This window comes from Manacus candei, unplaced genomic scaffold, assembly GCF_025592945.1.
Source record: "Manacus candei isolate 608988 ecotype Guabito, Panama unplaced genomic scaffold, ASM2559294v1 h1tg000037l, whole genome shotgun sequence".
In the NCBI taxonomy this organism is placed as follows: domain Eukaryota; kingdom Metazoa; phylum Chordata; class Aves; order Passeriformes; family Pipridae; genus Manacus; species Manacus candei.
In genome coordinates, this window is record NW_026138085.1 from 6,461,119 (window position 1) to 6,482,843 (window position 21,725).

Genomic DNA, 21,725 nt, shown 5'->3' on the forward strand with positions numbered 1-21,725 from the left:
GAGACAGTTCATCAAAGTTCAAAATGAAAAGCAACATTGGCTTTCAGAGCGAATCCTCCAATGGAGACATTTAATAACTGTCAATATTTAATAAAACTGCTCTGCACATCCTGTCAGGTTTATGTAGATGGTGCAGTCACTGCTTGGGGCAGCTCTGACTTGGTGCTTCTCTTATTAAGGTTTGTTTGCCCACATTATTTGAAGCTCCTCTCTGACATCTGTGTTACCCTGGTGTGGAGCTGGCCTGAGGGAACAGCAGCTTAGATAGGAACGAACACTCTGTGAGGATGTGAGGAGCTGATAGGAATGTCCTCTCTGTGGGGACACTCTGTGAAGAGCCATGTGCTGTAGCACTCAGAGGAGCAGTGGCCCTGTGAGGGGATACCTGCCCTGGCTCAGCAGGCACATGGGAATCCTGTGCATTATCTGAAGCACCAGGGGAAGCCAGAGGGGAGACTGGGATCCCAGGAGCAGCTGGTAATGCCAGCAAAAGCAATCCTTTTTGGAAAAGATGTGGGAAAGTGAGGAAAAGCCCCGCTGGGGGTTCTACAGTTATTTCCCTTTAGCAAAAGGCATCGGGCTTTCCACTTGTTTTTAAGGAGCCACCTGTGATTGTACCTGCCAAGCTCCTGAACCGCAGGCTCCAGGCACAGCCCCCTTCCCTCGGGACCTGCTCTGCCTCGTCCTTGCCCTGCTGACTGCGCTGCTGCAGCGCTGCTGAACGGCTGTTCTTAGCTGAAAGCAGCTTCAGCTTCGGGTAGAAATAAGAAGCTGCTGTGATCAGGCAACTCACAGCTGCACCTTCACTCTCCAGCATTGCAGGAGTGTCCCTGCCACAATCCCTCCTCCCGTCCCTGTCGGTGGACTGGCATTGCTGCCTTTGGGGGAGCCCCAGCCAGACTTGGCACTGCTGCTGCTGCTTCCCAGGCACGGGATGGAGAGGCTGTCGGTCCCCCGAGGAGCAGGATCACTCCACGGGCCGTGCAGCCCTTCGGAGCCATCTCAGGGTTCAATCAGGTCGCCACAGTGAGGGGGCTGGGAAGGAGGGAGGGCTGGCAGAGGGAGCCGAAGTGGGCAGGGCAGCGCCCGCTTGGTGCCAGAGAAAATAGGTTTGTTGTGTAAGAGAGAATTAGTGCTCAGAAATCCTTTCCATGAGCTCAGCAGCCCAGATCTGCTTCTGCAGCAGGAGCAAAGCCACACAAAAGCCTTCAGCTCGAAGCAAAAATAGCTGCCCCAAGCCCCTGCCCTGCCTGGCTGCCAGCTTTGGTTCACAGACCCACCTGGGGACTGGGCAGCACCACCTGTGTGTTGAGACCCCTGTCCTGACATCACCTCTGTGTGTGTGTGTTGGCACCCCTGGCATTGCCTTTGTCGGACCCTGGTCAGGGCACTGATGTCACTTTCAAATCCGTAAATATATTTAATTTGGAACTTTATTGATCTCCTTCAACCTGGGATTTATTCAAAGACTGATCAGATCAAATCTGTAGGTTGCAGTGGCTATAAAATATTTACATTGATGTCAGTTACGCTGCCTGCCAATTCCTGGAGAGCAGAGGTGCCGTGATAGGGGTCCAGGTTCCTGGGCTGTCCGTAGGATCAGTCTCCACTGATCCTTCCTGCATATGGCAGTGTAGTTCCAGGGATACCTGCTTCCATCCCAGGAGCTTCCCACGGTGCTGGGACAGGGTGGCAGGTCCCTGGCCTGGGATCAGGGAGCTTCTGCCTCGGCTGATGCCGGGGCTTGTCCTTTCCTCTTCCACAGTTTTTGAAGAGCCTGAAGACCCGAGTAACCGCTCATTTTTTTCTGAGATCATCTCCTCAATCTCCGATGTCAAATTCAGCCACAGTGGGAGGTACATCATGACCCGGGACTACCTCACTGTCAAGGTGTGGGACTTGAACATGGAGAACCGGCCCATTGAGACCTACCAGGTGAGTGTGGCACGGCCAGGCACCTAGAGTGATTGGACACCCACTGAGCTCCTTCCTGAGCCATGGCCTGGGCTGACGTTCGGAGTGGCAGGTACACACCTGCTGGGTGGGAGCTTTGTGCCTTTAGATGGTGGAAAGCAAATGAAGAGTTGTTAAATATGGGCTTGAGTGGCTGGCTGAGCTGTCAGCACATCCCCAGGCTGCGGGTGGGTAAGGAGGGGAAGCTCAGGTGCTGGTGGCTGGGACAGCCAGGTGGGAGGCCTTGTGCAGAGCAATAGCCCTGTCCTGCCGCCCTCTGCCAGGGGATGTACCACTGCCCAGTGCTGTCCAAGCCATATGTGGAGTGTGGCTGGAGGTTTTCAAAGGAGAAGGGTGGCTGTGGCAGGGCACAGGGTGCCAGGCAGTGCCCAATGCTGCCAGCTTGGCTGTGGCGAGTGTGGGCCTGGGCTGGGTCCATCAGCTCCCAGTGATCTCAGGGCTGGGTCTGCCAGTCACTGTGCTGTGCTGGTCAATGTGGGGAGCTCATCCCATCCCTCCTGCTGGCAGGTCCATGACTACCTGCGGAGCAAGCTCTGCTCGCTCTACGAGAACGACTGCATCTTCGACAAGTTCGAGTGCGTCTGGAACGGGTCCGACAGGTGAGTGTGTGGTGGTGGGGCTGCGTCCGGCCCAGGGATGCTCAATTTGGGGTGGGATGAGGGGTTCCACAGCCCCTGGCAGCCCCTTCCCTGGCCTTTGGCTGGGTGCAGGGTCTGGAGAGGTGCAAGAGGGACTACCTGTACCTGCAGGCTGTACGTGAGTCTTGTTGGGGTTGTCTGAGGGTCCCACTCTCTCCTGGATGGGATCAGCTGTCTCCCACAGCTGGAGAAGCGTGGTGATAAGTTTAGCTCCAGAGTGCCAAAATCTGGGGATGATGAGTATCCAGGTGTGACTCACACTGAGCCAGGCGACAGGAAGTGTTCGAGGCTGCCTGACCTGGCAGGGCTGACAGATTTTTTTTGTCTGAGCCATCAGAGCGAGCTGACGAGGCGCAACTGGGCCTGAGCCAAATTCCAGTTCTTACCAGATCTCATTATGCCTCTGAATGTTCAATCTGCCTCTTGGTCACCAGCAGTTTGCCTCCGAAAAGGTGTGAAAATCATCTGTCCTTCCCCCTCACAGTGTCATCATGACCGGCTCCTACAACAACTTCTTCCGCATGTTCGACCGCAACACCAAGCGTGACGTGACGCTGGAGGCGTCGCGGGAGAACAGCAAACCCCGCGCCATCCTCAAGCCCCGCAAGGTCTGTGTGGGCGGCAAGCGCAGGAAAGACGAGATCAGCGTGGACAGTCTGGACTTTAGCAAAAAGATCCTGCACACAGCTTGGCACCCCTCCGAGAACATCATCGCCGTGGCAGCCACGAACAACCTGTACATATTCCAGGACAAGGTTAACTAGGAGGACCAGGTGTTCTTTAGGAGTCTCATGTACTGATACCAGTAAACACATGGTTTCAACTGTTTCTTTTCTTTCTTTCTTTTTTTTTTTTTTTCCTTTCCTTCCTGTTCTCTGTTCAGTTCCTGCTCTGCAGATCGCGGTTGTGCAGAGGAGCACTGGGGCACCCCGGCCCAGGGCCACGGGGGGCACCCCACAAGACACCAGATTTACACAGGGAGAGCTGAGACGTGGTTGGGAGTGTCAGGCTCGGCTATCCTATGTCCCCAGGCAGCAGTGGGGTGGCAGTGACCCTCCACTGATGGCCGAGGGGGTGATGCAGGGGGGGCTGTTGGCAGGGGAGGAGGGTGTGGGGCTAACACACTGTGACCCCTGGGCAGCTCTGGTGACAGTGATCCCTCTCCAATTGTTTTAAACTTGATCCCAGAAATATTCCACCTCTTGTGTTGAAGATTGGAACGTCGCCTCCCTTTGCCATTTTCCACATTTGTCTTTTATTACAATTATTTTGTGTTTTAACAACAGAGACAGCAAAACCAAACGTAAAATGGAAGAGTTCAGTTTTGCAATGGACGAGCTTAAGGGGGGGGGGATGTGCTGCACCCTCAGATCTGTCTGCTCCAGCCAGGCTGCCCCCTCACCCCCAGACCCCTCCTGAGGATTTGGCTTTGTAGATACTGTGGTGCCTTCTTTGGTATATGAAATACCTTTATAAACGATGCTTCCGACCTGCATTGATCGCAAACCAAACCGACCCTGGGCTCTGCTGCAGTTCTGGGCTTTGCTTTGGTCATTTTCCTCATTCTGTTGTGAGCTCTTGCATGTCGTGACTGACTCTCTCTCTCTCTCTCTCTTTCTCTCTCTCTCTCTCTCTCTCTCTTTCTTTTTTAATTAATTTATTTATTTATTCAATTTTTTTAAAAGATAAAGTATAAGTTGCTAATTTATGACCTTCTAAAGAAGAATCCAACCGTATATTGCTGTTAGCCCCTGACTGTGTCAGAGAGAGGCTGTCTGCGGTCCTACATTATAATAACAATGATAATAATAATAAAACCAGTAACTCTTTCTCTCTGCATGGCGAGGCTGCCTCTTTCTACTCTACAGATTGGCCAGGTCCCTCTTTTACTTGAGCAACTGTTCAATTAAAAAAAAAAAAAGACGACTGGATTTTCCATAAATCAGAAAACTGCTCCTGCAGCAAGAAGCAAATGAATAAACGAAGTCAATATAAAATCCAACACTGTCACTTTGGCAGTGGCTCTGCAGGGGTGACCCTGCTGCCATCCCTCCTGTGGGGGCAGTGGGCACCCCCAGCACCCATCGCCTGGAGGGGCCGGGACACGGCTCGCCGAGGGCCAGGTGCCTCCGGGACAGCCTCTCTGCAAGGATCCTGGAGTGTCCCGACCAGGGAGATGAACTGCTGCACACCCATGGAGCGCACGGACTGCCTGGAAAACCAGGAGCTGGGCAGCCGCAGGGACCCCTCGGGGTGAGGAGCTGCTGGGATGTCCTGGCCCCGCACACCACCTTCGGAGGAGCCATCCCAAGGCAAAAACAAAGTGCACTGGCTTATGGATTTATTCCAAGGGATGGCTTTCAGGAGTAACTTTTTTTTTTAAATGAAATGATAAAATAAAATAGCAAGAGTAAATGAACCATTTTTTAAGAAAACGCTCTTTTTTGGTTCTGTAAGGAAAGCCTGCGCTGCGGTGTCAGAAGTAAAGTTGTCCCAAACGTGTCTGTGTGGAGTCGCTGCCTGTTGTGCCTCTCGCGCGTGGGGGACAGTGGCTCTGCAGGGTCCAAGGGCCCCTGGTCTGAAGGTGGCTGCCAGTCCTGTGCTGATGAGGGATGGCTGAGGGGTCCCTGAGACCCCAGGGATTCTCTGGGTCCCTCTGAGGGTGTGGGACGTGGGGCCCTGTGGAACGTGGGGAGTGGGAGCACCTGGACGTCCCCCACTCAACAGCACAAACCTCGGTACGCGCAGCCCTGCAAGGAGCTGCTGGTTCCCCCCACAATCCCTGTCCTAATTCTGGGCTGTTCCTGCTGATGAATTTAAACAGCAGCCTTTAATTAGCAGCTGCAGGGCACAAACTGTGCTGTCAGGGACATGTTCCTCAGACACTCTTTTACCTCCACATTAACTATGGGACCTTAATCAATTGAAGCAGCATAGATCCAGCCCTGGCTCTGCTCTGTGGGTTGCAGCATGTCCTGGGTTGCTGAGCCTGGTTGCTCCACAAGGCAGAAATGAGTCTGGCTTTTCAAAAATAGAGTTTCTTTCCCTTCCTCAAGCTTGCTTGGATTTCACCTCTGCCCTGCTCTAAGTGCTTGGCCACAGCAGCAGCCCAAGGGCAGGGCCAGCCAGGGGAGCTGCTGGGCTGTGACAGGAATGGTGCTGGGAAATTTGCCAGCATCCTTTAAACCCAACCTTCTCTCTGAATGAGGTTCCCACAGGCTGTTCCTGCCTTTGGGGACACAGGGGACCCTGCCTGAGGGGCTGCCAGGGGGGACCAGCTCTGTGGTGTCACACATCACCCACACATCCTCCAGCAGCAGCATTCCCCGCCCCAGGGCCCAGCCTGTGGGTGTGATTGCTTTATCCACAGAATAAGCAGATAAATAAATGTTAATGAACATCTGGTCTCCATAAACCAGATCAATTAAAATTAATAGCCATCTCATTCATTTAATGAGTTAACCATATTCTAAAACAGCCATAAGAAACACACGGCTTCCTGCCGGGCCACACCAAGTGAGAGGAAATCCCATTCCCATGTTCCACCATCAGCAGCACAAATCCCTCCAGGCTCTCCCAGTCTTTGTGAAACAACAACCCTTCTCTCTTGATGTTCAGCCTGCAAGTCCTACCCCTGGCCATGAACACCAACTGCTGACAAAAAAAAAAAAAACACCACTTTCTCAGGGAAGAAGGGGCTCCTTCCCCAGCCCTCGGCCAGGGGAAGAGACCCACATCAAACACAGAAGCAGCAGAAGAAACTTTGGCTCTGCCAGCCCTGCCAGCTCACATTCAAGCAACAGATGAAAGCACTAAAGGAGAGTATCATTCTGCTCACCTCCCTTGCCCACACACTGACCCCACACTGCTCAGTGCCACGGGCCCTGTTCTGCCAAACACATCCAAGAATGTAGGCGGTATCACTTCAGTTGTTTGCTTTACTCATAAATTCACAAGTCCAGCAAAATTCAACAGAAATCGGGATTAGGCCTGTACAATCCATATATAAAAAGGGTTGGTTTATTGTAGTTCAAATACATAAACTGAACAATCCCAACATTTTCAAAATTAAACTTTAGAAACACAAGTTTAACATTCAAAACAGGAGTATAGTTTACAAGAATTGCCCAGAGAGGGAATCCACAGTCTAATCCAGAGTATGTAAAGATCACTTTATCGTAAATAAAAATGTGTTTATACAACCGTCCTGGCCTGCTCGGTCACCTCTGGGATGCACCAAGTGTTTCCAGCTTTGAGCAAAAGTTATTAGACAGATCTTCACTTGGGCAGAGCAACCTGACTGCTGCTAATTGATGGCTGGGGGCAGGAACAGAGCAGCCTGTGAACAAACCTGGGTTCGTCTCTGAGTCCCAATTCTCCGCTCAGCTCTAACCCTGGCTTTAACGGATTTAGTTCCATTCCCAAGGGTGGAAGCAGAGAACTGGGACCGGTGTTTCCAGGGCAGGCTGTGATCAATAATTTAAGCTATCAGAGCATGTCACCTCCACAGCCAGGGACTGCAGGAACCATGAGGCAGCTTGTGGCACACACGTAGGACACGCTCAAACCACGACGTGATCACGCCTGGGACTCACACGTATGACAGTGCTGAGAGGAAAGCCCCAGGTACCAGACATCCACACCTCACACACCCCGCCCCGAGACCTGCAGTCACCAAACAGCCCCACACCTTGGGATTTATCAGTCATGCCCCAATTAACTCATAAATACCTTTAACGTGGGGCTTTGTTGTTGTTTCCCTCCCCAGAGACCATTTTATGTTCACAAAAGCTGCTCCTGCCTCTGCTCCTCAGATGTTTGAATATATTCACGGCAATGGATGTGTGTAACCTGACAGATGGCTCATGCAAGCGTTTGGATTTAACAGACACCCTTGGATTAGGAGCATTCCGTAACTATTTCGTGGTTCTCCGTGTGGGCTCGGAGGCGGTGGGCGGCGGGGGCGGCCCGCGCCGGTCCAGGTCATCCACGTAGGACACGATGAGCTTGCGCCGCTCCTCCGGCACACAGTCCAGCACCAGGTACCGCTTGTCGTTCTGCAGGATCTTCTCCACGTCCTTCAGGTGCTGATCGGACTCCTGGATCAGCTTTTTGGATCTGAAAGTAAGCGAGAGAATTATCACTGGAGCATAGTCCGAGAAACCAGGATCCCCCCTGCTCGGGCTCAGGGAAGGCTGCCCCACCATAAGGAAGCACAGGGACAGGCCAGGCAGGGAAGGGTGCAGGGACCTGGCCTTTTTCTGAGCTAGAAAGTTGTCCCATTAGGTTGGGACTAGGCACGTAGCAGTGCTCTGGGCACAGGAGACAAAGGCTCGTTGCCTACACTTGTGCCGCATTAATTAAGCACCATGAAAGACTTAAGGAACTTAGACATCAACTTGTTTATCAACTAAGTTATCAAATTAGACATCAGTTTGCTGCTTTTTATATGGCAAAGCACAAAAAAAGCCAAGTCCTGCGCTGGCATCACAGTCCCCACCTGTAGGTGATGAATTTGGTCTCTTTGAGCAGCGTCCGGAAGTCAGCTTTGGCAGTGATGTATTTGTCTCGGATGTATTCCTCAAACTCCCTTTGCTTTTTCTGGAAGATAAAAGTTAAAATCAAATCACTGAATGCAGCTCCAGTACTTCCTGCAACTGAACACACTGAACACCAGCAACAATTACACGTTAATTACACTTTTCCTTATCTTTACATTTTAATTTTTCACAAATTGTATGTAACATCTCTAACATCTGCATTCACACAGAGTACAGCCCAGTGCAGCAGCCACCAGCTCACTTCTCTGTACCCTACACCACACTGGAAGTTGGCAAGAACAACACAAACCACTTACCCTGTCACTCGAAGAGAATTTAATGCACCTTGGATCTTCTTTAATGATTTTTTTCACTTCCTTCCATGTTGATGTTAAAGTTATCTTTCAAAAGAAACAAAAATAGTTAAATTAAAAGAAAATTAGATTCTAAGAATACAGAATGCAAACACTGCTACCACTGAAGCCTTTAAGTATCTCCCAAGTCCACTGAGAAAGTTGCTGCTGTATTTAAGTGTTGGGTTTTGCTTATTCATACTATTACATTTGTATTTTTAACTAGTAGATTGTATATACTGGCTTTTCCTTTGTATTTTGAGATGGCATTTTTCAGGTCAAGGTCCTCCAAATATCATTTACTTCCCAAAGTCTTTTTCTAGCACATATTCATGTATATGAATGTGTTGTTAAAAGTTACCTTCAGAAAATCTGCCTCTAAACTAAATTAACTAATGCACTAAAAAGGAGGTAAAAACTTCCAGGTTAAGTGAAAGCTGCCTGAAGTTAGCACAGAACTAAAAGAAAGCAAGCCTCACTAAACCCCCAAATGCACAAAATCAGGGATGGATTCCACAGCATGAGCAGGCTAAAAGTTCATGTTTGGCAGCACTAGATAAAGTAGGAGATCAAAACAGATGAACTGCGTAAGACTATACTATGGTCACTAAAGCAAACACCCTGGATATCTGAAAGAAAAACACAAAAAGAGAAACCCCGATGGGCTGCAAAGATTTTCAGTTTGAACATCAGCAGCTCTTACCGCTGAAGTTTCATCCAGAAGTTGCCTGAAGTGTTCCCTCTTCTTTTTGGTAAGTGCCTCAATGTGTTCGTTAAAGAGCTTCTCTTTCTCCTCTCTCTCGAGCAGGGACCCCGACTCCCAGCGGTGATCTTTGCGCAGGGTCCTCCTGGTGTCAGACCAGGACACGTCTGAAGAGCGCACCTGAGCCAGAGATGATTTGCTTTTAGACCAGTTTTTCTAAAGTCCATTGATAATTCTTACATCCTTATTTTTTTATTATTTATCTTGTTTGAAGTTAAGGTTAAAATGAAAGATAAACCCCCAGCTTTTAAGAGGAGACTGTAGCAGGTGCCCCACGAACACTGAACAGGCAGTGGCAGAAGGAATCCCTCTGCATCGAAGCAGATGGAGATGCCCCACTGACCCGGCTGAGCATTCTCAAAACCAGAAGATTCCAGCACTCTCTCCTCTGTGTGTAACACCCTATGTTCACCTGAGTGCTTGGAAAGGCATCCTAGATTATTATTTCCAGAGACAACGGGAGCTCTGCCAAAAACCTCAATGAGATTCCATCTCTGTATAAGCTGAGCTCCAAATGCCAAAAGGCTTTCACAGGGAGCACCAACCTAAGCCTGCCCTGACCAGCCGAGGGGCCTGTCCGTGCCTCACCATGTCCGAGAGCAGCGCTTTGAAGTTCTGTATGGCCTCTTCCCGCTTGTGCTGCTCCCGCTCCCGATCGATCTCCTTGGTCTGCTCCGAGCGCGCTTTCTGCACCTCCCGCTCTCGCTCCCGCAGGCTCGCCTCGATCCGCGCCTGTCGCTCCAGCTCCTTCTCCTTCTCAGAATCTAAGTTCTGAAATGCAGGAACAAAGCTTTCTCAATAAAAACAACACAACACCTTTCATTAGACAGGCAAGCCAACTAAAGGGTTATCAAACTGAAGGCAGCTTGGAACAAAATACTTCGAAGGGATTTGGGATCCATGGATTACAAGATTTTGCTTCAAGAGTTGTGCTGTAGCATTACAGGGTTTACACAGGGGAGAGGCAAGCTTGGTCACAGAACTATTCCCAGAAGCACATTGTGTTCAGCAACAAACTCAGAATAAGGGGGGACAGGGTGATCACTGTTGGCCCAGTTTTACATACTCAACCATTAATTGCCTGGAAGAGAAAGGTAGGAATACTGGACTAAGAAAGAAGCAGCAGTGAAAGAACTATGCATGAACACAGATCCCTGAAGGAAGCTCAGCTCATAGGGAAAAATCACGGCAAGGGAAACGCTGCCCATCCTAGGAGGAAGTAATCAATGTGGTGTCTGTAGTTTCTGAAGTTTTACAGCCAATTTTCCAACCAATGGCTTCACAGGAGTCTCTGAGGGATAAATTCTCCCAGATATTGTGTGTGTGTGCACGCAGGTCCCACACACACCCCACCAGGGACAGAACTTCTAAGTTCCAAGCTGCCATGCTGGGGTACCAGCACAGTAACTCTGCACTGATCTCTGTTCAGCAAGGATCAGTCTTCCCACAGCACACCCCCAGCCACGTTCCCCGTGCTCCCTGCTGACCTTGGCTATTTTCTCGATGTACTGCTTGAACAGGTCCTCCCTCTGTGAGGAGCTGTCCACCGCCTTGTACCGCGGGTCAGTCTCCACTTTGTCCTTCACTTTGCTCCAGCGAGACTGACTGTCCAGGTGGTGGTTTGCCAGCAGCTCAAAGAAGTCCATTTTGATCTGTTGTACAGATAGAAACAGAAAGACAACGCTTGAGAAAGACACTTTGATATCCCACAGTTTGCTCTTATGAAAAAAGGAGTCGACTTACCTCCATCAGAGGGAGCATATTAACATTACATACCATTGCAATTTAGAGAAATTACTAAAACTCTGAATTCAGCCATAACTGCAGCCCAAATTCACTGTCCCTTGGGACAATTTTGCCAAAGCAGATACATTAAGGTGATCTGCTACACTTTAGATGAATTCTATTCTTTAAAGAACAATCCACCAACAGAGTTTTTATTATTTTCCTCCAATTTAAGCTTGGTTTTGAGCTTTTATATATATCAAATTAACAAGTTACTGATGCTGCATGATAGCATTTTGCACATCAGTACTCCAGAAGCCATAGAGCTTGCAACAGGGCTCTGGAGAAATCAGGTATTTATGGATTCATCCTCCAGGTGTACAATGAACAGAGGTGAATGAATGTTTGGATCTGCCGACAAAGAGCAGTGTCTTAAGATGGATCTAACCAATAAAGAATTACCCACATTAAAATTAAGTAAAATCTAGAATTAAGTAAATTATATTTAGGATGGACATGCACATCTATATAAAAGTTTAAGGAAACATTTTAATCTACTTTGTCAATTGGAAGTGGCATGTCAGCACTCTGCCCACAACAACTGCCATAGCAAGGGCTGGCAGAGGATCAATCATGGTAGGTTTTATTTCAAAACAATCAGAAACATGTTTTCATCTGCAGTCCCAGAACCAGCAATTGTAGCGGCAACTACTGTGCCTTTATTAGATATTTTGGTTTCTGGGGCAGATGATCTCCCTGTTCCTGCTGCACCTTATGTCCTTGGTCACCACTGTATCCCTGGCAGGCTGGTTTGGCACTTCAGCCTCCCCCTCTCTGAAGCAGAGGCGAGGGGCTGGATCACCTTGCTCGCCAGGGGCCAGGGAATGCTCAAGGGCCCTGCAGGCAGGGAGAAGGGTTCTGCCTCCACAGCTCCCCACACCCTGCTGCATTCCATAGCACCCCACATCCTGCCGGGATGCAAACTAAAGCTGGTTTTATGGCACAGGAATTAAAAACCCCAAATCTGGGAGGACTGACCATAGGTTATTTGCTCCTTATCTCCCCTCCTCATCCCTTAAAAAACAGAAACCAGCAGAAGCAGTTTAGCTGCAGAACACTGAGGTTCCTTAGGGAAGGGAGCAGATGGACAGAGCAGGCTCCAGCTTGCCAGAGACCTGGCACATCCCCATCCCCTAAAATGTGTTTAGCTACAGAACGCAGAAACGGAAGAAAGATCAGCACCAATAGTCTGCAGCTTTGCCCACGAATAATTTTAGTTCTTTGCAATATTAACATACAAATATAAAAGGCTCTATAGGCTCTTTCTTTACTATCCCAAAGGAGACTAAGACAGTAAAGCAGAGATCAGAGAAAAGCCTGTTAGTGCCAGTGGGATGTTGTGCTACAGCTACAGCACTACTGCTTTATCTTGCAGGAGCTCAACAAAATGCTAAGCAAACTGTTTATTCATCGTAAAATTAAGAATGTTGTTTCAAAACATCTTAAAACATGCATGCAGTATTGAAATATGAAGCTTTCTAAGCCATAGCATTTGAAATATTTGTTAGAAACCAAATAGTTCCCAGCTGTTACCACAGAAGTCTCTAAGGTAAGGGTATCTCCAAGCTCCTGCACAAATCACCTGTGCATGGATGTATTCCACAGGATGAGGACTGCACGCCTGCCACACTGCTGGGAACATTGTGGCACGAGCAGCCACACAAACCCTCACCTGAGGCCACCACCACAGGCTGCAGGGAGGTGCTCCTGTGGGAGCCACCAGCAGCAAACCCTTGGTCTCCCAGGAGCTCCTGCCCAGCAGTGTGGCTGCCAGTGGCACCCCTCATTCCCTCAGGAGCTCCTGCCTGGTTGTGCAGCCACCAGCAGGACCAGCTGTTCCCTCTCCAGCCCCCGACTGGACAGGGATCAGGAGGGCACAGCCAATTCCCTCCCCCAGAATAACCAACGGCAGGCACTTCAGGCCTCAGTGCTCTAAAGCACAGCTTACACTTCACTCAGGTGTTGCCACCTCATTTCTATTTTAAAAAAAGAAGGTGAAAATGTCTCAAAAAATTGAGTCTAAAACATCTCACCAAGGAATAACCTTTTCAGACCCCAGCTCTGGATGGTGAGTTCCATGTGCCTGCACACAGGGACTTGCTCGACCAAGTCAAGTATCACCCAGAGATCTGGACACGGGGTGGGTGACAGGGGACACAGCCACCAGCACGAGGCTGCAGGGCATCTGCAGCTCAACATTCCAGTAAGTCTGTAAAGTGGGATGTCAAGCTCATCCACTGCCATGGCTCGTCCTGGGGACACGGAACAAGGCCGTGTCCCAGGAGAGCACAGGATCAGCTTGGTCACTGTTATCTGCCCACAGTCCCTTTCCTGATATCCCCAAGTTCCCCCCACATTCCTTCTCTCTCTCATCCAAGAAGCATTGGCATCAGATTTACTCAACTGAAATTAGGTACAGGAATAAAAGTAGGCATTGGAAAAGCTGGCTGCACCATCCCATCCTGTAAGCCATAACTCCATGAGGTAAAAATCAAACATTAGATAATCTAAAACCCTTACGTTAAAGATTTCTGTAAAGTTGATCCTCCCTAAATAAAGAATTTGGACTTTTACGACAGACTGAGAAAGCTTCAGGTTAAATGCCTTAAATTTTCTTTTATGTTTTAAGCACTTTCAAAATCAAAGGAAAATAAGGCTGAAAACATTTCAGGTGTATTTAGAAGTCTTTTTTTTTTTTTTTTTTTGGCAGTTAACACATTGCAGGTACAACTCTCATCACTTCACAAGGAAAAAAACTAAAAAAATGTAAAGTACCGGAACTGCGGGAGGCTAAAGTCACCACACAGAGATACCAATGCTTTCCTCACTAGGGAATCCCATAATATTTGCGTGTCAGTGATTGACAGCTGTCAGACTGAACTGATTGACAGGCCGCACAGCACATAACTGTAAAGTCTATCCACTTGTTATAAAACAGAATACATAAAATGGTTACAAAAGGCTTTTGGAGAAAAAAAAAACATTATTCAAAGCAAACAAATACAATCTCTCTTCTTTTAACTTTTCAACTTTAGAACAATCATGCAACAACAATCAAGTTAATATTTATTCTTTAAAGTCTTCAACTGCACTATTAAGCTGCAAAAATGCTTTAAAATTCCATATTCACAATCAAAATGCAGTAGGTAAAATCTAGTTTTGAACTACATCAGTTCCCCTCTGAAAGCACAATCATTTACTGAAGACAGCAGTAATAAGGCAACATTTGTGAAAATTGAGTACAGAACCAAATTAGATCAGAGCATCCAAATTTTAAAAATATGCAAAGCTTCCTGAAGAATGAAATTGTCCCCAGATCTGTCCCCCAGCACTTCTCTCTCCCAAAAGCACTCCAGGGAAATCTGCAATAATTTCATACTACAAAATAAACATTGCAGACTTCCAAATATCAAAAATGATTGGCTTTCAGAGGTGACCTCCACTCACACACACACAGGGACGTGGCAGTAAGTGGCCCCAGGTTCTGGTGACCCCATTTGATATCCTCTCTCCAGGGGAAAGAGCTGCTCCCCACCAGCAGCAGTGCGGGCACATGACACTGGGAGTTCATTAATCTGTAATAGCTGACCTTTAAATCTAATCAGTAGCAGTTTATACATAAGATCTACTTACTACAAAAGTCCCTAAGTGTCTGTTTTGAGATGGAAAGGAAGGATATGGGAACTGTTTGAAATTTAACTGCAGTACCCTCAGGGAATTGCAAGTCCCGCCTGCCTCCACTGAGGGAGCACAGAGGTAATGGTAAGCTCTAGGGTTATAGCCAAAGAGGACACGACTCCTTTCCCTTTTCATGCTTCAGGATAATAGAACTTAATAAAGAAAATAAAATCAAGCATTACTCAGGTTAAGAAGATAATGAGTTACTTGCTCAGGTAAATGAAAAAAATGTCATTATTTAAGCAAACTCAGCTTCACAAATAAACACAATTCAATTCTAGATACTCTAAAAGTCAGTAAAACTGCAAACTTGAAATAGTTCAGAAAGACCAGGGGGACACCACTGAAGTGTTTGCCTGTAGGAAAGTGCAGGCCCATGTCTCAGGGAAGGCTCAGGGAAGCCAAGCACTGGCTCTGTCCCATCTCATTCACACCACTCACACTGCTGGAACTCAAGAGTCCCCTTACCTTCTCTCCCCTGGTCTTCGAGTCTTCCTTCTCCTTCTTTCTTGCCGCTGTGATAAACTCATTAAACAAGGCCTCTCGATCTTTCATCTTTTCAATTGCCTTGAACCTCGAGTCTTTAGCATGCTTGGCTGCAAATTCACTAAAAGTAGTTCTGCAACAAAATGGCAAGTGAACTCATTTGGCAGAGCTGTCTGGGCTGGGAGGCAGGTTCAGCAGGGAAGTACTTCCTCTGCTGCAATACATGCCAGAGCACAACTTAAAAATTCCCAAAAGGCAAATCCTATGGTCTCACTACAGAGCTGCTTGACCAATGAACTCTATAAAAAGAGCCAGCACTCACACGAGAGGTGTTGTCAGAGACTTACAGGGGTGGGTTGGTTTGTTCAGATACAGCCACCTGCAGAATAGGCAGGTGCAGAGAGAGACTACAGTGCAACCAAGGAGAAGAAATGAAAAAAACTCAGTTGTCTACAAAACTCTTCTTTTCTGTGGGTTAGCAGTTCAGCCACCAACCAGTCTGTCCAGGTATTTCACAGCTGTGAAACCAAAAATCTCAGGTGCATTCACTTGCAGCCAAACCATGCTAAGAGTTCACCAGGAAAACCAGTCTTTGGTAGGAGTCCCCACAGAACACTGGCTGTACCAATTCTTCCCCCTTCAGTGCAGAGCCTGAGCTTAAACCACACAGAGCTGAAACCCCTTCAAACACTATGGGCAGAGGCAACAATCCTGGGCTTTTGACCCATCATCCCACAGCGTTTCCCTGCTGTTCTCTCACCTCCAGGGCCAGATTCCAACCTGTGCAGTAGGTACAGTACTGCCACTTACCTCGGAAAAAAATCACTACTGTGCTTTTTCCAAGCTCTGATGCAAATCTGGCCCCAAGAATACGTGAGACACTTATAATCATAGGAATGTTTTCATCACAGCATGGAAATAATTAGACTTGGAAAATCCAGCCTACTGTTGCTGTAGGGTAAATTGAAACAAGAAGAGAATTTGGTAGCTTATTCAAAAGGATTAGAAAGTGAATGTACAGCTAGATTGAAGAACAAGAGCTGCTCAAGTGAAGTGGAACACAAACTCTTGAGCATGTTGGACTGAGATAGATGATAAAAAACCAGTCTGGCACTCACAGAAGTACAGCAATATCTTTAGACAAACACTGAAACCAGAAGACAAAGGATAAGATTAAACAAGACAGTATTTCAGCTGGAACTCTCTTTCCCACCCCAGCCCATAATCAGGTAAAGAATCAGTCCCAACATGACATACTGGAGATATGCTGGAAGCTGAGGATACTAAAGCCAACATAACTGTTCCTTAAAGCATTTCCATGCCTTCATTCTTCCAGCCTACTACTGAGTTATTAGTCAGATCTGAAGCAATTTAAAAGTTAACATAGCACCGTCACCAGATTTCCAAAACGAGTCACAGGAAAAAACTGAGCTGAAGTGAAACAAATGAGTTGTTATTTCACTGGAAAAGAATTAATGCCAGAAGAGCCAGGAGATACTGAAAGAGGATGCTTTGGAGCTCATCTGGTGACATAAGCACATATCTCATGACCTCTACGTGAGGAAGCTGTGAAATAAACAATCCCAGAAATGAAATCTTGAATGTACTTTCACTGTCATCCCCTCGCTCTTATCACTGCAGTGGGTCTGAATCTGAGGGGTGTGTAATCACTGCTGTATTAAAGCAACCAGAACACTCTATCATATTGTCATTAACATATTTTGTAACCAGAGAAACATCCCTTTATCCCCCTCCAAACCCAAGAAACCTCCCTACTACTTCTCAGAGAAGAAGGAACAGGGTTATTAAAGAAACTTGTGGATCCTGAGGCCTTTCTCACAATCCAGGCAGCACACTGCGGATTTCTTCAACTTGAAATATGTAAATCACTATAAATATGTAAATCATTAGAAATACGTAAATCATCATAAATCACAAGTTCTATTATTTCATGGATTAGGTGAATATAAGTACATAAAAGAAGATTTCAACGGTATCTGATGATTTTTCTCCTCTTTGCCCATTTTGAACATGGTTAATCAACCCAACACAACCCAACATCCTGCATTCTAGTAGAGCTTATGTACACAAACCACAAAGAAGCTCCTACCTTGGATTAATCTTTGCTTCTTCCATCATTTTCTTGAAATCCTCCTTGGCCTGCATTATTTTATTTTTCTTCTCCTTGCGCTCTTCCTCTGCTCGTGTTTTCACATACTGATCAAACACCTACAGAAACACCAGTCACCCACAGCAGACACCCAAACGTGACACACAGAAGCTCTAAGTAAGAGGGAGGAAAAATCCCACTTCTTTCCTTCTCTATTTCCTTTCCTCTCACCACAGAACTAACACAGACGAGGCAGAAAGAAGGGTTAGGGACTCTTTGTATCTCAATATGCAAATGATCCAAGCTGCTGCACATGCATGGTGCTGTACCTAACACATCATCTGAGACCTGGGAAGAAGTTCCTTACACATTCCAGGTAACATTTTCCTGGGTCCCATGTTTCAGACACCTCCTGTGTTCTCAAAGCTTTCCATTTCCCTATATCCACTCGAAGAAAAGCTGCTGAAGTGAGAATTTGCTTAACAATAAAAACGCACTTTAGTCTTTCTCACGACCACTTTTTTTAAAAATAAATAGTTGGATTATTCATTATGCCAATACTTTGAAGAGATACTGATGACTCTCACCATTTCATTCAGGTTTTGGCAGCTCTCTGTACATGTACAACTTTCACTGTATTAAGGTACAAGATCTTCTGACCACAGGAAATAAAACAACTATCAACACTTTCCCTTGTTGGCTTCTTCTGTTTCCAGACAAACCCTAATCATGACAAAAATCCCTTGCAACACTGGAAGGTTTGCAGGAACAAAAACAGACTGAAGATTCAGATAAATCTGCAGTAGTTGTGTCTGGATGGGGAGTGAATTTGACTTTTTTACCTGTTTCCTTTCTTTCGGGTTGAGCAGCAAGTACCGAGGATCAAACACGATCTTGTGCAGCTCTTTCTCCCATGTTGAAAAGGCAGAGACCTTTAATTAAAAGAAAACAAATATACAAGAGAAGTTGTTCGGTTTTGCTTGAAAACTCCAAGACATCTGATGAAAACAGGGAAACAAACTCATCCTGGAGTTTTTATCACTAGTGGATGATCGAGGCTGTCACAGAAAGTTTCAACACTAATTAGCTCTGAAAACTTCTAAATGATAATACACACTTAATTATTACTGTTGTGTGACATTAAAACCAAAAAGTACATTGGAAGAAAGTCTTGAGAGGCTGTGTTCCACAGGCAGCTGGAACCACTTCCATTTTTCAGTTACTATCAAATTTATATTCTAATAGCCTAATTTATCCATCAAAATTGATTGGCATCAAGTAGATTCCAGATTTAGTTAAATAATAGCAAAAAGTCTCCCATTTAAGGATAAGACTGCACAGACTAGAGTGGAAGTTGCTGCTTTTCTCAGTAGGAACATTTCCAAAAACATTAAGGATATGTCCTTCGTGTGCCCTATTTATCTTCAATGGCAACTTCCAGTTAGGTAATTACTTAACTTGGGGAAAAATTGGAAAAAAAAAAAATCTGTCTTGACCCTGTTTCATTTCACTTACTAAGGAATCAAAACTTTGCTGTAATTGTATCTTTCTTTGAAATCTGGAGCCTTGTACCAAGAGCATCAGAGGAAGGATGAGATTGCTTCCTTACACCAAAACACTGCAGCTTTGGAATTTACCAAGAATTGAGACCTCTGCCTGAACTTCCCTCTCTCCCTTCTCACACACACACACACACACAGGTTTCTGACCCCTCTTTCGAGCAGCATGTCCTTGAACTGCTTCATCCGAGCCTCCAGTGGGACGATGGCTCTCTCCCGAGCAGCTTTAATCTCAGCCTCCATAGCAGCCTCCTTCTCGGAATCAATGTCTTTGATATCATCTTTCCTGAAAAAAAAACCAAACATAAAGCGTAATTTGAGAAGCACAACACCAGCCCTGTAGGTCAAAAAACAAACTGTGCCAGGACAGGATGGATATCACCCATTGCTCCACAAGAACAGGCTTACAGTCTATGAAACCCATCCTCAGACACAGATACGAATGCTTTCCTACTGAGAGCTCAGGAGCCAAGGTACTCCAAATAACTTCAGTGCCAACAGATGACTCCAAGCAATCAGAACACCCTGGCTGCGTTCAAAGGTCTTGCCAGACGTGCAGCAGATTTTACATCAACAGCACTAATTTTCTGATCTCCTCTTCAGGGCCACGAGGCACTAAGGGAGTTTGTTCAGACCGGGAACACCTCACGATCTTCTGGCCAAGTGAGTTGTTTGCTGATTTATGTTCACTAAGAGCAAAGGCCCTTCACCCCAAACAACAACCAGACCTTACTGCCAACAGCTCCATGACTGTCCCTAGGAGCACATGACCACAAATAACATGGCAAAACCACTCGTAAAACAGTGTAAGTATATCACATATATCACTTCCAAAAGGCAACCAGACCAAAGGACCTAAACCAAATTCTTAAACCTTTATAACAGAGTGAAAATAGAGAAACCACTATGAAAATCTAAGTGGTTGGATATTCTAGCAACAAAGTCTTGTGCCCAGAAATCAACAAACAACAGAAGCAAGTTATTTAAGACAAACTGCACTCAAAATATTCCTTGGTTTCACCAACTTACACCATTTATTTCCAAAAGACATGCTATTTCCTCTCTGCATACGTTTCAGCTATCTCAGGGAAATATCAAATACCTGAGCTGCTGAGCAGCAGAAAGCTGATGATTGTGTTCCCCAACCCTCTCAGCTGCTGTTCTGCTCTGCTGGACACAGCATACACATCTCAGGTTACAAACTTCAGTTATTTTACCTACACGGACTGCTTGGCATTGAAAAAGCAAAAACTTACTTGCGCTTTTTTATTTTAATAGGCTCATCTTCGTTTGCTTCCTCTGCAGCTTCGTGCTCTTCTCTAACTGTAACAGATTTCAATAACACTTTAGATTTTGTATTGATGAAAGGTTTGTAATTTACAAGTGAAGGCTCGTGGACAAACTGAGGACAATGTGTGCAGCAATCATGTTCTCACAAAGGGAGACATGTTGTTCTCAGTCATTTTCGGAGTTACACCAGGGGAATTTGGGGAGCAGGACTAGTGGACTTGTGATCAGCTCGGGGATTTAAAATGACAAACACTGACCTCTTATTTCCAGGGAAAAACAACTCAGGCTAAACAGTCTAATGAAGCACATTTGGAACTCCTGACTACCCACTTGCACTTTGCTCTCCTCCGGCTACCAAATCCACATGTCATCCCAGGACCATTTACTAGAATTCAGGCCAGAGAGAAATCTCATCTCAGCAGCTCCTTGAATGTTCTCTGTTCTTGGCAGTTGTTTCCAAACTCTACTCTGGTTGATGGTCTCTAAGTTAACTCCTCTTCTGTGAGAGCCCACTTGTACATTATGATCAATCTTTTCTGGCCTCTTGCTTATAACATGAACACATTCCCTCTTTTTAGTCAGTAAAAACTGTGGGGTTTTTCAGCCTGTTGGCATTTTACAGAACAATTAACCTTGTTAGCATCTACTTTCTTCAAATGGGCTGTTTTTTCCCCAGAGGACTCTGCAATCTGCACTCCCACCAGCCTCTTACAATGCACATTTACACATATTTTCAGTGTGTCCTTACATTTCTGTCACTTATTTAAATGTTACAAGGTATGGAAATCAACACAAAACAAGTGATAAATTATACTCAGGCTTCCTACGATGGCAACGAGATTGCTCTTACTAAGTTTTTTTCCTTCTTCCATTCCTTTTTTGTGAGGAGGTTCCTGAATGATTTTGTCCACGTCAGCTCTCCCGATGAGGTCGTCGGGTCGGTCCCACATGGACAGTCGGGTGGTGGGGTTATAGAAGAACACACGCTCATCCCCCGTCCACACCACACACCTGGGGATGGGACAGGAGGGCTCAGATTACCTTGTCTTCACTCACTATGTACCCATTACCATGTTCATAGACTGAAGCACAATGGCCACACACCCAGGTTACACTGACTGCACAACTGCCAGACATTCCTACTGCCCAGCTGGGACCCCCTGAACTGCTCCTTTTCTCTGCTGGCAGATTTGAAAATGCAGTAATTGAAATTGGACACCTAAAATGCAATTTTAAAAAATGCTTTTTATCAGGAGCTTTTTAAGAGGAGACTCAGTTCTTCTCTGGAAAAATGTTTTAGAGAGTGGAATCAGATTTTGGGATAAAATTACCTCATCTCTTCAATGCCCCACAGACTATGAGAAAAAGCAACCTCAGGACCTCGCCAGATTTTTGTATGTGATGGGATAAAAGAACCACAGAGACAATTTAAAGGGAGACAGTTTTAAATACCAAGTATTATTAAAAAACAGCAATAGCTAAATTGCAAAAATGAAAACAATATCACTTTCCCAACAGGAAGATTTTTACCTTTGTCATGCAAACACAC

The 21,725-nt window shown here is 46.3% G+C and overlaps 2 protein-coding genes across 9 annotated transcripts in view; one reads left to right on the plus strand and one right to left on the minus strand.

Annotated features, from left to right (window-relative positions):
- The window catches only part of PPP2R2B (protein phosphatase 2 regulatory subunit Bbeta), a 65,883-nt gene extending 60,769 nt beyond the window's left edge, over positions 1–5,114 (plus strand). For both annotated transcript variants that reach the window (XM_051794224.1, XM_051794225.1), the window contains 3 exons: positions 1,766–1,935; positions 2,482–2,573; positions 3,097–5,114. In XM_051794224.1, the coding sequence (XP_051650184.1) occupies positions 1,766–1,935; positions 2,482–2,573; positions 3,097–3,376 (542 nt within the window). In that variant the 3' untranslated portion in view covers positions 3,377–5,114. The remainder of the gene's footprint in view (positions 1–1,765; positions 1,936–2,481; positions 2,574–3,096) is intronic.
- Positions 5,115–6,532: 1,418 nt separating this feature from the next.
- Positions 6,533–21,725, minus strand: part of TCERG1 (transcription elongation regulator 1) — a 30,389-nt gene continuing 15,196 nt past the window's right edge. For all 7 annotated transcript variants that reach the window (XM_051794216.1, XM_051794214.1, XM_051794213.1 and 4 more), the window contains 12 exons: positions 21,027–21,187; positions 20,143–20,209; positions 19,037–19,172; positions 18,170–18,259; positions 17,328–17,446; positions 15,200–15,350; positions 10,756–10,920; positions 9,857–10,039; positions 9,209–9,388; positions 8,470–8,553; positions 8,113–8,213; positions 6,533–7,730 (listed from right to left, as the gene is read on the minus strand). In XM_051794216.1, the coding sequence (XP_051650176.1) occupies positions 7,529–7,730; positions 8,113–8,213; positions 8,470–8,553; positions 9,209–9,388; positions 9,857–10,039; positions 10,756–10,920; positions 15,200–15,350; positions 17,328–17,446; positions 18,170–18,259; positions 19,037–19,172; positions 20,143–20,209; positions 21,027–21,187 (1,639 nt within the window). In that variant the 3' untranslated portion in view covers positions 6,533–7,528. The remainder of the gene's footprint in view (positions 7,731–8,112; positions 8,214–8,469; positions 8,554–9,208; positions 9,389–9,856; positions 10,040–10,755; positions 10,921–15,199; positions 15,351–17,327; positions 17,447–18,169; positions 18,260–19,036; positions 19,173–20,142; positions 20,210–21,026; positions 21,188–21,725) is intronic.